Source organism: Muscardinus avellanarius (assembly GCF_963383645.1).
Source record: "Muscardinus avellanarius genome assembly, chromosome: 4".
Classification (NCBI taxonomy): Eukaryota; Metazoa; Chordata; class Mammalia; order Rodentia; family Gliridae; genus Muscardinus; species Muscardinus avellanarius.
Genome location: NC_137789.1, coordinates 3,274,407 through 3,292,186, shown reverse-complemented (window position 1 = coordinate 3,292,186; position 17,780 = coordinate 3,274,407). Strand labels below are relative to the sequence as shown.

Sequence of the window (17,780 nt, the reverse complement as noted above, 5' to 3'; positions counted from 1 at the left end):
GATGCAGAGTAGATGACAAAGCAAATGTGGTCAGGTGTGAGCGTGGGGCGGGCTGCGTCAAGGCAGCGATGGACTTCTCTATTTCTGTAACTTTTTTTCCTTTGCGGTACTGGGGATGGAATCCAGGGGCATTCTACCTCCGAACTACACCCCCAGCTCTATTCTTTAGTCTTTATTTTGAAACAGGGTCTCACTGAGTTGCAAAAGACCTCACTAAGTAGATGAGGCTGGCTGCAAACCTGCGACCTCCTGTCTCAGCCACCCAAGTACTGGGATTACAATCGCTTGCTGTCACAGCCAGCCAGACATCTGTCTAGGTGCTGGAGCCCAAGTCTCAACTGGGGCCCTGGGCGGGGATGCTGGGATGGAAGGGCGCCTCTGAGGAAGCCCCAGGTGTCCAGGAGCATCTACAACGCGTCAGGGGCTTGCTCTGGACCGCAGGCCCAGCACGACTCCCGGGCACCATGCCACACGCCTGTCAAGTGAAACCTTCAGCTGGTTCCTTCTTAAAATACACGTGAAGCTGGGCGTGGTGGGCACGCTTATGATCCTGGTACTTGAGAGGCTGAGACAGAAGGATCCCAGGTTTGTGGCCAGCCTCAGCTACTTAGTGAGGTCCTCCACAACTTAGTGAGACCCTTGTTTCAAAATAAAGAATAAAAAAATAGGACTGGGGGTGTAGCTCAAAGGTAGAATGTGCCTGGGTTCTATCCCTAGACCTAAAAAAAAAAACCCACCACCACAACAACAACATACTGTCTGAGTGCAGTGGCACACGCCTCTAATCCCAGTATTTGGGAGGCTGAGACAGGAGGATTGCAGGTGTGGGGCTGTAGTGTGGTAATTTAGTGAGACCTTGTTTCATAAATTTTTAAAAATAAGGCTGGGGGCCAGGTGTGGTGGCGCACGCTTGTAACCCCCGCGCTTGGAAGGCAGAGACGGGACGATCGCGCAGGTTCGAAGCCAGCCGCGCGTGCTGGCTTAGGAGACCCTGTTTCCAAAAAAAATAAATAAATAAAAATAGGTCTGGGAGTGTAGCCCAGAGGTAGAAGGGCTTCCAGGAACCCCAGTACCACAAAAAAAAAAAAAAAAAAAAATAGGGCTGGGGTGTGGCTCAGATATAGAATGCTCCTGGGTTTAATCTCTAGCATCACAAAAGAAAAGAAAACACAATATGCTTAAACTATGGAGACAAGATTATATTTCATAGAGAACTACCATAAACAACATTTATTTATTATTAATTTTTTTGTGGTACTGCAGGTGAAACCCAGGGGCTTTTCTACCTCTGGGCTATCCTCCCAGACCCATTTTATATTTTATTTGGAAACAGGGTCTCACTAAGTTGCTGAGAGCCTCACTAAGTAGCTGAGGCTGGCTTCGATCCTCCTGTCTCAGCCACTTAAGTGCTGGGATTGCAAGCGTGCACCACCACGCTTATCTCAGAGACAACATTTAAAAAGACAAAAGCAGGTAAGAAGAAAACTTCAAAAAATGTAAGAGTGGTCAACCGATGTTTCAGGGGAGGAATATAAAGTATGTAACAAGTACAAAAAATGAAAAAGAAAATTTAAAAGCAACTAAATTGTACATTCAGAAAATTCAAGGAATCCAGCAGAAGCCCTCAAGCGATGTCATTAGAAAATACAAGAGCCCACGTTAATGCACACGTGTCCATATTCACAGCCACACTATTCACCACAGCCAGACTGGAACCAGCCAAGATGGCCACCAGCAGATGAACAGACTAAAAACACGGGCTATGGAACAATGGAATTGCACTCAGCTATAAGGACGAACAAAATTACGTCCTTCGCAGGGGAATGGATGGGACTGCAGAGCACTGTGCTCAGTGAGATCAATCAGCCACAAAAAAAGAAGAAATCAGATGCTCTCCCTAATAAGCAGAAGCCAGGGAGAAAATGGGTCACAAGAGGTCCTCTAGACAAAAAAGGAGAAACTACAGAGGAGCAAATAAGGCGACCCGAGGGGAAGGGAGGGAGAAGCGGGAAATTCCCTAGTGCACGTGATGTGCATTCACAGACATACCAGTCAATCACTACACCACACGAGGAGGAGCGAGGGGAGGGAACCGGGGAAGAAATAAACGAGTGCTGTGTGCATGTGTGCCTCTACCACGGTACTTCATTAAGATGTACGGCTACGAGCCACCAGTAAAAAGTTAAAAAAATAAAATACAAGATACACTCCTCAAGGGAGCCATGCTGACAGAGCTGCCAGGCTCAGGGAGGACAAGGACCAGCCCGGGTGAAGCCCCCAGCGCGGGGGCCATTTAGCAAACAGCAAGGTGCTTCCAGAACTGCATGCCGGTGGAAGATTATCAGAGCTACGGGGGCCGCGGAGGTGATTCTGATGCCTTGCTCCTGGGGAGGAGGAGGGACACTGAGGGGGACACGCAGGGGACATGCTGGAGGATCATCGCGGGGACTGGTCGAAACACTGGGAAGAAGTCCTGGACGGCCTGCGCACACGTGCTGAAGAGCCCTGGGCTGGCCACACTCTACGCAGAGCGTGGGCTGCAGGCCCGTGCAGGCCTCAGAACTTGTGTACCTGCACTGGGGAGCTGTGCAGGCCCATCTTAGACCCTCGAAGCAGAGGAGGCGTCCAGCACACGACCAGCCAGAAGAGTGCAGGCACTCTCGCCCCGCAGAAGACTGAGCCGTGAGCTGCTCTCTGCCTGCCCAGGAACAAGCTCGGGGCACGTCTGGCCAAGACGTCTCGGGCGCCCACGTCATTCCCACGCTCTCCCTCGACCTGGAATGTACTTCCTGAGCCTGCTTCCTGCACGTTCCCGTGACTCCTTTATGCCCGGCTCTCATGCTATCTGGACGCAGCTGTGTCCCCGCCGCCCCAAGCACGCCAGGCCCCCCGCGCGTCCTCCTTTAGAAAGGCACTGTGGGGCGCTCTACCGCCGCACGCAGCTGAGCGATATGAGCTCATGTTTGGAGAATTCGTGTTATTTACTTTTAAAACATACAAACCTTGCTGTTTGGGAAAAAGCGACTATGAATAAGAACGCTGCAGAGCAGGCTGGGAGCAGCGGCGCGCACTTGAGCAGGTCCCATTTCCAGACTGATTCACCCACGGCCAGCTTTTCGGCAGCTTGCCCCACCAGCCAAAGATCTGCCTTAATTTCTTCTGCGACGCTCGGGATTTGGCCCTGCCTGTGGGTGCTGGGGAAGCGCTCTGCCGCCCAGCTACACCCCGCCTAGGCCTTAACTTAACTAATGGTGGACTTGGAAAGGGTAGGATGGATCCGTTAGTCACTAACAAAAGCTGCCAACGCCTCAGCGAGCATAAACCCGTGTAAAGAAGAAAGTGATGGCTTTGGCCAGGAGGTCATACGGCCGCCCGGCGTGGCGCTGGGCTCAACAGTGCCCACGCCCTTCCCAGCAGGACGCCATCTCTGTTTCCAAACCTCTAAAAGCACAAATGTGGTAACTGTGCTTGTATTTGACGCAAGGCATTTCGCTTTCTCACTTCCCCACCAATGCCAACACCTGTATTCTGCTGTGGAAGTATTAGTGCTTACAGCTTTGGGTGCTATTGGAATACTACGTATTATGCAGTGTACATCCATTACATTAACTTCCTGGAAGGCAAAACCATCCTGGAGTCTGAGATGCACTCGGCGGTCAGAGGTCTCACGCGGGCTGGCTGGGAACGGCGTGCAGTAGAGGCTGGGCGTGTCAGCAACACTGTGGCTCTGCTCATGCCCTGCTCCTCACTGTAAGACTGAGGAAGGGGGCTGCACACTGCTCTGTGCCGCAGTGACCTCAAGGTGACACACCTGTGACGCCGGAGGCCTATATTTTAAAATGGTGAGAGCACCTCCCAGTGTGATCTGCATGCACGTTCCCACACATGTGCCAGGATGCGGCTCGCTGAGGTCAGCCCAGCACCTTCCAGTGAGGCCGCTGCACGGCAGGCCACCGCCAACAGCTTATCACCACGCTGACTGTGTAGATGCCCCCCCCCCATTTTTTGGTGGCAATGGGGATTGAGCCCAGGGGCATTCTGCCTCCAAGTTACACCCCCAGTGTGATTTTAGTTTTATTGTGAAACAGGGTCTTGCTAGGTTGATGAGAATCTCACTACTTGCTGAGGCTGTCCTCGAACTTGCAATTTTCCTGCCTCAGCCTCCCAAGCACTAGGATTACAGGTGTGTGTCACCAGGCCCAGCTGTGGAGATGCCTTTAACTTTAAACCAGTTTTTTTTTTTTTTTTGGTGGTACTGGGGGTGGAACCCAGAGGCTTTCTACCTCCGGGCTATACTCCCAGACCTTTTTTTTTTTTTTTTACTAACTTTAAACCAGTTTAAGACGATGAAAGCCACAAAGAAAGAGAGAACTGCATGTTGATGATTTCCGTAGAACCAAGTATGAAATCACCATCATGACACCAGTACTTGTTGATTCAAATGCTTTTGGGGCTGGAGGGGAGCGGGGTTGGGTTCTTGCCCTAGTTCTAAGGCTGAGGGCACACAAGTGTTTGGCAACGGGGGCCAGAAGTCCAAAAGGATCTCTGTGTCTAGGAGTACAGAGATTTTTCTGTCCCACCACTTCCTCTTTGTCCCCAAGGGACTTCTGAAGGTGGCTGTGGCAAAAGGCTGGCTGAAGGAAGACATTTCTCATCCTAGGCCCAGATGCACCCCGGGAATTCTGCATCTGTCAGGCTGCACCCCACAAAAGCTGGGAGCCACCGCAGGGCACAGCCACTGCGCCCACGCCCTGCAGCAGAGACACGACCCTCACCAGGTGGAGGGAGACCTTTTTAAACGAGCAATGCAGAATGAAAAACCAAGACGCTCTCTGGACACTGACCCCGTAAAAATCACCAGGAGGAGCAAAGATCTCACTTTCGCAGGTTTTAGGGACCAGACAAAATGAACTCTCCTGCTTTTGATGTTATGAAGCTTTGCATTTGCAACACAGACAAGAATGGAGCTTAACCAGTGTAAGAACTGCCGAGAGAGGATTACCAGAAATCGCTCCTCTTTCTCCAGCCAGCGCTGGTCTTCCTCCATCTCCTGCTGCTGTCGGATCAGCCGCTCTTCCATCAGGTGAGCTGGCAACACCTGTCCCATCCCTCTCAGGTCCAGGGCCGCCGAGTCCTGCAGGAGAGACAGAACGGCAAGTAAAAACGAACACGGTCCAAAGAACTCAAGGTTTGCCTTCACGCACATACTAACTGCACTCAACATGGGGCACTGCCTTTAGTGGTCTGGAATTCAGCTACATTTCTCCATCTTTTAGTAAAAATAAAAAACAAAAAAACAGTAACTCATAAAAACCGGTGTTATGGTTTGGATATAAAATGTACCCTAGAAAAGCTCATGCACTGGCGATGCAGAAAATGTTCAGAGATAATATAAGCTCATCATGAGGCTTCTGATCTCGTCAGTGAATGTATATCTGCGTGGATCTCTGGGCTGGTCCTGGTGGGTGGCGCAGGCTGGAGGAGGGCAGGGGCGTGGTCTCAGGATCACATCTGTACTCTCTCCCTGCTTCTGCCACATGCCTTCACCTCCGCAGATGTGATGCGGCCTAACATGGACGGGAAACTCCAAAACTGTAAGCGCCCAAATAAACCTTCCTCCTCTCAGCTATAATAGTCAGGTGTTTTGGGCCACAGTAGTGAGAATGATGACTGAAACAACCAGCAAACACTGAGTAGATGGGATGTCTTGATCTTAAAAGTAATTGTCAAAATCAAGCAATCACAGCTTTAGAAATTAAAGGTCCTTTATGCCACCTTCATAAATTAGCCAAATAAAGCCCCCAAACACCCAATTTACCTCCATGTTAGGCTGCCACATGGATATCTCCTGGGGCCTATGATTCCATGATTCCGTCTGGTCCAAAAGAGACGCCTGCCCCGGGTAGATACTGCCTGCCATGCCTGTGACTCCATGTGGACCAGGGTAACCGGAGACCTGTGAGGGAGAGAGGAGGCACACCTTACACACCGTTCTGCTTTACACAGGAAAGCAACTCAAATTCTAGAGGACACTGTCGTAGGCAGAAGAGTGCCTCCCTGGGGTGTCCAAGTTCTGCTCGCTGACTATGCTGCCTGGCTCAGCGGAGCGGCTCCACGTCAAGGACGTTAGGATGGGAGGCTACTCTGGTTTATCTCGGTGGGTTCAGCGTAAACAAGGGCCCTTGGGAGCAGGAAGGAAGCAGACTCTTCAAAAGAAGAGTCAGAGGGATCCGCCACTGTCCACATTGACCTTGGATGAAGGGATCGCGAGCCAGAGTGAGGAGGCCTAGAGATGCCCTCCCAGGCCTCAAGACAACACTCCGCTGTAGCCAACTGGACGACTAAGCGAACGTACACCAGGAAACAGGATTTACTTGCGCTGCTATTTCCAGGAAGAACCGCAAAAACCACAGAACCCCACCTGCTGTCTTCTAACGAGTGAGGGGCTGCTGGTGGGACGGGGGGTTCGTGCCTCGTCAGTGCTTGGGATGGTGACTAAGGCAGAGAGAAGCCGCTCAGTGAGACATGTACAACTCCAGGCAGGAGGAAGACAGAGGGCTCTTTTGAGATGAGTCCCTTTCTGGCTTGAGAGCCTGAGTTGAGGACCGGCGACTCATCTCCACGGTGCCGGTATGGTGCAGTATGGTAAGCTATAGTATGGTATAGTATGGCTGGGACTGCCGGGTAATCTTTAAATGAGATGGAGCAGAGCCAAGTCCATATTTACAAACATTAACACATATCTCAACAAATGCTTCTGTGCATGTATCAGTTCTCTAGGCATTAATTTATACCAAAATTCCACAGGGACAATACTAATAAACTGAAGTGAGATACATGGAGAATTCTCAGTTTACATGAATAAAAACCTTTCTACTAAATACTAGGTACTGTATCACTGCTATTTTCAGGGGTAAGAAACACATTACTGCTAAAGAACTTTTAGGAATTTTCCCAACAAAGGGTCTGAGTGGCCTAACGCAGCTAGGGAGCCGCGACGCCGACCCCCGTGCTCAAGCACGGAGCCACAGCGGGTGCCTGCGCAGGGCTCAGCGGCAGGCAGGGACAGTGGGGGCTGCAGAGGCGGTCCTACCTTGGCTCTAATCCGCTCACTGTTTAATAGACACTGCGCAGGCTCCGACACAGCAGGGCCGAGCCCTTCGGGGCTTCTCCAGCTGTGGGTTAGACCGCACACGCCGTCCAGGCGCAGCACCGCACCCACGGCATGGGACCCTGGGTGGTCCCACAGGTGGCTCTGCTGTCAGCCAGAGCCCGGGTACCAACCCGCTCACCTAGAGCTGAGCGCCTCTCTGCTCAGGCTCTGGCTTCGGGCGGGAGCCACTCCCACAGGGCAGAGTGGCTTGTTCACTGGGTGTCCCGGAGGCTCCAGTGACTCACCCCAGCCAGCCAGGCCCTGCCCTGCCCTGCCCGAGACACTCCCTCAGAATCACTGGGAAGGCTTGTGAGCCATGGAATACTCTAGAACTAGGGGAGGGGGTCTAGAATCAACAGGCACAGAGCCTCAAGTTTACCTGGTTTTAATGTTCTGAACTATTACCGATTATGAATAAAAATCTTCTACTAAACACTAAGTACTGTATCACTGCTATTTTCAGTGGTTTTTTTTTTTGTTTGTTTGTTTTTTTGCGTGTTTGGGGATGGAACCCAGGGGCTTTGACCTCTGAGAAACACCCCCTGCCCTATTTTTTATTCTTTATTTTGAAACCAGGTCTCACGAGTTGCAGAGGGCCTCACTAAATAGCTGAGGCTGTCTGCGAACTGCGATCCTCCGGTCTCAGCCTCCCGAATGCTGGGATTACAATGCTGGGATCACAAGCGTGCGCCACCACACCCTGCACTTAGGGTCTTTTCTTATAAGAAACGGGGCCTATGTCCTCCCTTACTATCCTAATACCCGCAGTTAAGAATTGTAGCCCATACTGACCCAAGACGTCTCCAGCTGCCCAGACAAGAGTCACTTAGGCAATGACTAGGGTGACTGCTTTCTTGGCTTTCTGCTTCCAAATAGCAAGAACAAGAAACAGAAGTATATGCAGTGTACCTTCCACCACCACCAGTGCTGCCTGGTCAAGTGGTGCTTCACAGCTGTGACGACGTGCGTACCTGATAATGATTGGACTGGACCAGGTGCTGTGGGCTGGGATAAAACCCTTCGCTGGACCTCGGACTAGGATAACCAGGTCTGCTAGGCTGTGAACAAAGCAACAGAGCGTCACGTCAATGGGCCTTTTCCTTGTGGCAAACCCAAGTCTTATAAAATTAATGGGAAAAGACATTTCTCCAAGACCTTGGTTGAAATAATGAATGAAGGATGCTAACAGATGTAAATGGGGGAAGAATAGTCTTTTGAGCAAGTGCTGTTGGCAACTGGACCTACGCATGTCGAAGCTGGACCGCGTCCTCATGGTATTCACAGAAACTAAGTCAAAATGGCCACAAACTTAGACCACAGGATTCTTAGAAGGAAACTGGGTTAGGCAAGTTTCTTAGCTAGGATACCAAAAATACCACAGACGAAAAGAGAAAATAAGAGATTTGGACATCATCAAAATTAGAAACTTTTGCATTGCAAAAGGTATGTATCAGCAGGGCATGATGGCACACACTTGTAATCCCAGTACTTGGGAAGCTGAGACAGGTGGATCATAGGTTTAAAGCCAGCCTACACAATGTAGCAAGGATCTAAGAAACCTAGTGAGACCCTGTTTCTAAATAAAGAAATAAAAGAGCTGAGGGTGTAGTGGGGGTAGAATGCCTCTAGGTTCAATCCCCAGTATAAAAAAGTATATCTATATCACGATATAGATATATCACCCAGAGAATGAAAGGATAACCTGAAGAATGTTATAAAATGCCAGCAAATAACTGATCTCTTAAGAAGTCTTATATCCAGCCAAGTAAGTACAGTGGTGCATGCTTGTAATTCCAGGACAGATCACAGGTTCAAGGCCAGCTTAGCAAGATCCTGTTTTAAAATTAAAAAATACAAAGGCTGGGGATATAGCTCCGAGGTAGAATGCCCCTGGGTTCAATCCCTAGTACCTGGTATATATCTAGAATCTATTTTAAAAAATCCTTATAGGTCAATACTAAAATGGCAATCAAATTAAGAAGCGGGCAAAGGATTTGAATATCCTCCCAGAGACCAGAAAACACATGAGAAGATGTTCACACCTTTGGGCACCAGGAAAATGCAAATCAAAACCACAATAAGCACTGGGTGTGGTGGTGCAAGCTTAAAATCCCCATACTTGAGAGGCTGAGACAGGAGGCCTCAACTATTTAGCAAGGCCCTTTTTCAAAACTAAAGAATAGTTCGGCTGTGTAATCCCAGCATTCGGGAGGTGGAGACCTGTGGATCCTGGTTCCCAGACAGCCTCAGCTACTTAGCGAGGCCCTTTGCAACTCAGTGAGGCCCCGTTTCAAAATAAAGAATAAGAAAGCGGGCTGGGGGTGTTGCTTGGAGGTAGAAAGCCCCTGGGTTTTATCCCCAGCAACCTCTCCCCAAACATGGTGTCTTCAAACTTAATACAAGCTTGAATTCTATTCACCTCTGTGACAGGAAAGTGGCTGTCCTGAGGCACTCTTAGCCAGAGGCCCTCCACGAATTCATTAGGAACCTGCAGGAGAGCCACACACCCAGGTGGGAATGGCATTGTGTGGGGCTCTCCTGGCTGGGGGTCAATGATTAGTAAAGCGTAAAAAACTGGTATTGAGTGAGATTGTGTATGCGTGTGGTGCTGAAGGTGGGCCCTCAGTGCTTGCTAGGCAAGCACCCTACCACTGAGCTGTGACCCCAGCCCGGGATGAATCCATATATCTAATTTTGTGTGGCACTAGGGATGGAACCCAGGGACATTCTACCTCTGAGCTACACCCTCAGCCCTATATTATTTTTATTTTGAAATAGAGTCTCACTAGGCTGATGAAAGTCTCATTACTTACTGAGGCTGTCCTCAAACCTATGCTCCTCCTGTCTGATCCCCCCAAGTACTGGGATTACAAGCGTACACACCTGGCTTGAGAGTATTTTTAATAATTAGTTTTGTGGTCATAATGCTTTGCCGTTGAGGCTGGCTGAGGCCTAACAGGGGACTACATCCGCCGACTCCTGCCTTATACAAGTGAACCTTGGTATAGGGTAGAACCTCTCGAGAAGAGCCCCAAAATAAGCCCTCTGAAGACACCTTAGAGAAAGTGAGAGGAGGGTATTTAAGTCAGAACAAAGAGCTGCTCCCTGTGCTCCAAATCCAGAAAAGGCGAAGCGCCCCACCCCGCTGATGAACCTGAACAAAACCGTGAAACCGAATGGTTCAAGGCCACATATACCGGGACACAGAAAAGTGGGGGTGGGCAGATGCGACGGTGTGTGCCTGAGACGGTAGGATCACGAGACCAGGCCAGGGTACAGTAACTTTACTGACTTCAGGAGACCCCGCTTCAAATAAAAAACCTGCAAGTATAGCTCACTGGTGAAACAACCCTGGGTTCAACCCCCAGGACTACGCACAAGAAGAAAGAGGAAGGAAGGAAGGAGAAAAGAGAAGAGAAGAGAAAGAGAGAGAGAGAGATGCGGCTTAGCGGCAGAACCCTTGCCTAGCACGTATGAGGCACTGGGTCATCCCTAACGACGTGCGCGCGCACACACACAGACACGCGCACACACACACACACACACACACACACACACACACCCCTCTGTCCCGAGTTGGGCAGTGCAGTGCACGGCGTTGTTGGAGGACATGTCCGTGCGAGTGAGTGCCGTGACGAGGCACCTCACTAGCCAGGTCCCCACCACTCACTGCAAGGAGAGCGAGGCGGGGCTGGCTGTCTCCAGCCTGTGGTCAGCAGAGCCACTGGGCTTCAGTCCTGACACACACAGGTGACCCGCTCCAGCACAGGACTGTTCTGCAGCTGGTACAGAATTAAACAGAGGCCCCGCCGGGCATGGCTGCACACGTGTCATCCCAGTACTTGGGAGGCTGAGACAGGGGGATCACAGGTTCGAGGACAGCCTCAGCAAGAAGTGAGACTCTCATCAACCTAGTGAGACCTTGTTTCCAAATAAAGAATCAAATTGGGCTGAAGATGAATGCCTCTGGTTCCATCCCCAGTACCACACACACACATACAAAACAATCCCACGGGCTGACTTGTAAACAGAACATGGCAGGTATTAGTGCTAGGACGAGGGCTTTGTTGTGTCTTTTCAGCAGGCCACTAAGGATATTTCGTTAAACTAGGAAGGAGCAGAGCTAGTGTTCTCACGCCTGGCTGCTCGCGGCGCCCCCTGCAGGCGACACAGCCTCCTTGGCAGGGCGGCTGGGCCCAGGCTCCCTGCGTCCCCTCAGAACTGCCCTCACCTACATCACTTCCACTGTGTGACAGCCAGTTACCCTCACACGGCTCGACACGATGACCAAGAGAGTTTTCAGACATCGTGATAAAACATTCTAAAAAGTACAATATTTAAGTAGTACTTCGTGTTAACAAATTTTTGAAGTCTCAAACAGGAGATGAAGTAAATACTTGTCAAACAGATATCAAATAGCTGGTGTGGTGGTGCACACCAGTAATTCTAGTAGGTAGGAGGCTGAGACAAGAGGATCGCAGGTTCAAAGCCAGCCTCAGGAACTTAGCAAGGCTCTTGGCAACTTAGTGAGACCCTGTTTCCAAATAAAAAATAAAACAGGGCTGTGGGTGTAGCTTGGAGACAGAATGCCCCTTGGTCCAAACCCTGTGCACACACGCACGTACACACACAACCCCAAAACAAACATGCCTACTATCTTTTTACTTCCCAGGAAAAGCTGGGAACTGGATTATTCATGGCAGTAAGCCACGGAGTGAACGGCCACCCTATGCAAGGCAGAAGGCTTATGGAGACTTGGAAACCTAAGGGAAGGGCTGAATGGCCGACTGTGCCCTCCAACCAGTCACTGGCCAGCCTGGCCTCAGTGGAAGGCTGTGGCTTCCACCAGGAGGTGGGCTACGATGAGCGGGGACCTGGTGCGTGGGCAGGCAAGGTGTGCGCTCACGCAGACAGGCTGGTACATCTCAGAAGAGGCAGAAAATGTGCACAGGCTTCTCAGCAAAACACTAACAACAAAGGGGAATCTGGCGGGTGGACAGCAGAGCTAGGTTCATTTCACTCTGAAATAACCATGAAGCACCTGCGGCTGGGTTTGATGCGTTAACCCCGACTGACCCTGAGGGGCCTCTGATAGAAGGACAGGAGGAGGCTCCCGGTGAGGGGAGGCAGAGGAGAGTGCTGGCAGGCCGGGAGGGCGCAGTGGAGGAGGAGCAGGTGAGACGGGCTGCGGCTTTCTTCTCACCAGCTGTCCCCACAGGCTCCGGAAGTTTCTTTAAAGCAGCCCCCACCCCCGGGGTGGGGCCCCGGCTACCTTGGGTGGCGCTTCGTCAGACCCTCCAGAGTCCCAGGACACTGCGGCCTGTCTTCTGGACTCCATCCTCATCCGCTCTTCCTGCTGAGCCTTCTCCTCCTCCAGGATTGTGCTACAGAGACAACACAGGGCGTCAGCGTCAGGGGCGGCAGCCAGGGCCGCGCACCAGCCCACCCAGGCCCGAGCAGGAGCGCGGTGTACCCCAGGGATGGGACCCGAAGGGCAGGCGCCTGCCCAAGGAAGGAGCACCAGGTCCTCGCCCGCGCGGGACTCTAGCGTGTTGGTCCTTGTGAGTGCAGCCACAGACAAGAAGAGCTGGAAAGAGGCCGCCGCGACCGAAGGAGCAGCCGAGAGAAGGCCACGCGCGTTCAAGCGGACCAGAACAGCCCCGAGAGATGCCAGCCGCCCACCAAGCGCCATCTACACGGCGGGCGCTGCACACGAGCTCGCACGCGGGGGACTCGCCAGCTCCCAGTGCAGGGGCCAAGCAGTAACAGCCGACAATCTCCCTCCGCTGCTCAGTCCGATCTTCCTACTAACTTCCAGCTTCCCGAGCACTTTACTGGATCAGCAAGAGGAGGAGGGAATGCCACAGCACTGACCAGTGCTCTGGGGAGCTATCTGCCCTAAGCTGGCAAGGCCCCACTCACCACGGCCGGGCTGCTCAGAGCCCGTCAGAAGGCCCGCGCACCGCCATGGCCACCGCCGCGGCGCACCGCCGCCCTCCACTGACTGTGGGGTGGCCTCTTAGTCTTGGCTGTGCGCCACCATAGAGGCGCCTTAGAAGGCAGCCAGAGTGCGGCCTGGCCAGCTTCCCACTCCACGCACGCGGACTCCCCGGGGCTCGGTGGGCGGCAGGTCTCAGAAACCTTCGTCCCGAGGGCGGCGGAGCGCTAGCTCCTGCCTGCATGCCCGCGACCCAGGGCTCTAATAATGAAGCCCATTCAACGTCCGGCCCCCGGCAGGCAGTGCAGTAAATAACCAGCCCGAGTTACTCAGGAAAGAGTGACATCAGCCGCACAGACTCTTTCTAATCTGGGAATTTTCTTGACTGTTTAAAAAGACATTCCTGCCGCGCTGGAGGCTACAGCCTGCTGGCTCTCACACGGGCGCCTCCCGAATCAGGAAGACAGAGCTCATCTGAGTCAGCAAACCGTCAGGGAGGACCTCAAAGGCGTTTCCATAGAGGAGGGAGGATGCTCTCCTCAAGGAAACGCCATGCTACCACTTTACAGAAAAGTCCCCAGTGCCAGGAGCCCGCACCCTCCTCACAGGCGTCTTGCTTCTTGTCCTAGTGGGATGGCTGGGGGCTGTGCAGACCAACGCCATGCTGCAGACTTCCGGGGCCTCAGCAGCCTCCAGGACAGGCAAGGCGTGCCGGGCCGAGTGTGCAGCCCAGGGAAGGAGCACAGGGCACCGAGAGGCACGGTGCACCTTATCCTTCAACCTCAAAAACACTCGCAGCCGGGCATGGTGGTGGTGCATGCCTTAATCCCAGTACTTGGGAGGCTAAGACAGGAGGACTGCAAGTTGAAGGCCAGCCTCAGCAAGTAGCGAGGTTGCTGAGACCCTATTTCAAAACAAAAAAATAAAAAGGGCTGGAAATGTAGCTCATACGAAGAATGGCCCTGGGTTAGATCCCCAGTACAGAAAGAGAAAAAGAGAAGGAAAGAAAGAAAAGAAAGAAAGAAACTAGAAGCTCGCTCACTCCCTGGGAGAGGCTGGGGGGCTTTGCTCTGGTCGCTGTCTCAGCACCAGCCGCACAGCCTCAGGGGCGCTCTGAGCAGGAGTCAAGAAGGACCAGGAAACGCACGGCATGACAGGCATCAGCACTGGAGGGAGAGGAGCTGTGTCGGGCACACCCGGCGGCACAGGGACCAGCCCAGAAGCGCGCCAGGCACGGGAGGAGACTGGGAGGAAGGCGGAACGCCAAGCACACGAGCCCTGCGCCGCACGCACCTCGCAGCCTGCCCACTTTGCACGCGGAAATCTGTCCCGTCCCGTGTGTATTTTCTTTACTACTAGTCGGCTGCGGTGGGCGCTTGGAATCCCAGCACTCGGAGGCTGAGACAGGAGGATCGCGGTTCGCGGACAGCCTCAGCTACTTAGTGAGGCCCTCTGCAACTCAGTGAGACCCGGTTTCAAAACAAAGAATAAAAAGTAAGGCTGGGGGTGTAGCTCAGTGGTAGAATGCCCCTGGGTTCCATCCCCAGTAACTCAAGAAAAAAAATATTTTTCTTTACTATTTGCATTTGTGACTCTGTAGAACCCAGTTACACCTTGAATGAAACAGTGCCTGGCACATAGCTAACATTAAATATATGAGTGAGTAACTTATAGCCCGTGGGTAAAGTGCATGCATTACTGTGGCTCACAGGACAGGTGACTCAGCTGCAAAGATCCAGTGCTCATCAGTGACGAATACACCGAGCGGGACATCCGGCCAAGAAGTCTGAGCCAGCCTGAGTTCAGTGCAAGCTCTGCCAGACAGGTGGCTGTGCCAGGCAGCAGCCTCCGCCTTGGGCCTCTTTAAACTACTGCTTTAGAAGGGCTGCCGTGAAGACTAAGATGAAATTCAGACCATCTATAAAGAGCTCTGAAACCCAAGAGGCTCTAACAAATTAAAAGAACTCTGGCGGATGCCCATCCAGTGCGTCCCTGGTGCCCACGGCAGCCCCGGCCGGGAGCTGCGAGCATTCCAAGCGAGCACAATGCAACGGGAGTCTGAGATGTCGAGGCACAGCCGTGTGTCCGAGAATCCACCCAACCTCCTGGTTGGTGCATTGTGGTATAGCTTTTACATGCCACGGAAACACAGTCCCTGGCACTGTTGGGAAGTGCTGGGTGCTGGGGAGGGACGGGCGCTGCAGCCCCGAGGCAGCCCTGGGTGTGTCTGGAGTCAGCCCATGCACGGGCCAGCGACCACCACCCTTCCAAAGAGAGGGAGCGCTGTCTCCACTCCCCTCTCCCCGGGGCGCAGGGATGCCCCAACCTGTAGGTGGCCTTGCCCGCAGGCCTTTCGCTCTTCTCCTGGCCAATGCCCACGTATATTCCAAGCTTCCAACCCCCCTCCCTCCAAGTCACCGCTGGCCTCCACATTCCCAAAGAGCTCATGCGCGACTCCACTCCACAACTATCAGAACGCCTCTTAACTGTCCAACGAACCGGTCAGCAGACAAATGGCAGGCGGCAGAACGGTGGGCCCCACTGCCCAGGACGAGGGGACAGCCACGCCCCTGCCGCTGGGACCACAGTGGAAAGCCTCGCAGGCCCTGGGGGCGGGATCCAGCCCGCTCAACCACCTGTCCCTAAAATAAACAGAGCCCAATCTTAACATCCCAGGACTCAGCATTCCTTGCTGGCATGGACACTCCACAAAGAGGTCCTACTGGGCCCACCCATTTCACACAGGTTGCTGTGTGAAATGGGCCACCCTGATCTTTATTTTTTTGGTACTGGGGACTGAGCCCAGGGACATTTTACCTCTGAGCTACAACCCAGCCCTTTTTGATTTTAAAACAGGCTCTCACTAAGTTGCTGAGACTGGCTTCAAAAATGATCCATCCTCCTGTCTCAGCCTCCCAAGGGATTACAGGTGTGCACCTGCCGGCACTGGGTCATGCTGATCTTAAGGCTACTGTGCCCCAAGCCTACACACGGGCACCGTGCAGCTCCAGGCCACCAGGGAACCTGCCCAGACTGCGCGGTCGCTCCCTTGCCTCTGAACTTCTGAGCTCATGGTCTCCCTCAATCTTGCTCTGAGCCCTTGGCTACTGCTGCATGTGTGGCTTGAGGCTGTGGACAGCAGTCGGCTCCTCTTGTCGACTACACGGTACCCGCGCGCTCTGGACCTGCAATGCTTCTCCACTGAATACGCTGGCCACTGAGAGGCAGCTCCTGCAACCTCAGCGCTTTACTCCACACCAAAACAGCATGCCGAGTGCTCTGAGAAACTGCACGGCGCTGCTCAGAGTAACCAGGAACAGAAATAGCTCAAAAGATCTGTCTTTACAGCGGACGTCCAGTCCGTAGTTGGAGGGCCCAAGAAGACATGGGTGAGCCGGTCTTCCGGCGGCGGCTGAAGAGCCCAGGCCTCAAGCTGGAATGTGCGGTGTCGTGAAGGTCAAACTCCGGCATATTTTCCCAAACTCCCAATATTTTTAGCAGCAAAACATTCCGTTGGAAAGCTTTTAGCTGCTGAATGTGAACTGGCGGCCAGCCCTCGGGGTCGTGCGGAGTGGTGCTTCCCAAGGCTCAACCTCGCCTGTAAGTGACCACCGAGAGCTGAACTCATCACCTGGCACACGTGAGCACGCCTGCTAATGGCGTCTGTGCACCCACGGCGCCAGCGAGGAGACTCCTGGAGAACGCAAGTGTGTCCCTCACTCTAAAGCAAAGAACCACGAAAGCAGCCAGTCGGTCAGACGACTCGGGGCTGCTCGGGCTCCCTTTCGGCCGGCGATGCCCCCTGGGAAACAGCCTCACCACCCCATGGGGAGCAGGCCTTACGAAATTTCCCTTCTGGGGCAACGGAATGTGAGTTCACATGTCAGGCATCTTGATGGGGAACAAGAAAGCGGTCTGGTAGGCCCCTTGTTTCCAGTGCTGAGCCGAGACACACGAACAGTTCTCCAGTTGAGCGGAGTTGCAGGGATGGGAAGGGCCAGTGGATGCTGAGCTCGAGCGGCGACCTCCACGGGTGGAGAGGCTGAGCAGGCGGACTTCGAGAAGACCTTGGCTAGTGCTGCACTTTACCCCCTCACAGCCACCAGGACAGAAGGAGGCCTACTTACTCAATCTCTACTGCGTGTCCCAGAGTGACTGTGACACTCTTTCAAACTGCGAAACCAGCATTTTTTAAAGAATAAGAAACACTGTTTATTTAGTACGGGAAGAAGAATTTTATTTTTTAAGAAGACTGGACTTCGATCACCTAAACAAAGGGATGACATCATAAACTTCGCTTTGGACACAGCCTCAGTCTGGGTTTATAGTACAATAAATTTGAGGAAAAGAGTTTACAGCAAACAGGCCTGCTCTGGCAAGTTCATGGGAACACCAGTTTGGAAACATGATCTCTTGGAATTCCTCCACATTGCCTCACCACACAGGAATGAAACTGACCTTTAGCAAACTCGCTGCATCTCTGCTGAAAACAGGGCTGGAGGCGGCTGCGGGACAGGATGGGGAAGGGGCCTCCTTACCGTGACTTACAGCATCAGGCAGGACCCGGCGCGGCTGCCTGCTTGCTGTGATGGCTGCCTCAAATGATCTTTAATGAAGGGTTGAACCTAGGCACATTCCACCTCCAAGCTATACCCCCAGCCCTATTTTAATTTTATTTTTAAAACAGGG

General features: G+C 52.7%; 1 protein-coding gene across 27 annotated transcripts in view; it reads right to left on the bottom strand.

Moving 5' to 3' along the window:
• PTK2 (protein tyrosine kinase 2) overlaps positions 1 to 17,780 on the bottom strand; it is a gene marked incomplete at both ends in the record, with an annotated part of 164,837 nt that overhangs the window by 15,934 nt on the left and 131,123 nt on the right. For all 27 annotated transcript variants that reach the window (XM_080694191.1, XM_080694202.1, XM_080694211.1 and 24 more), the window contains 4 exons: positions 5,003 to 5,134; positions 5,819 to 5,956; positions 8,125 to 8,211; positions 12,426 to 12,537. In XM_080694191.1, the coding sequence (XP_080550317.1) occupies positions 5,003 to 5,134; positions 5,819 to 5,956; positions 8,125 to 8,211; positions 12,426 to 12,537 (469 nt within the window). The remainder of the gene's footprint in view (positions 1 to 5,002; positions 5,135 to 5,818; positions 5,957 to 8,124; positions 8,212 to 12,425; positions 12,538 to 17,780) is intronic.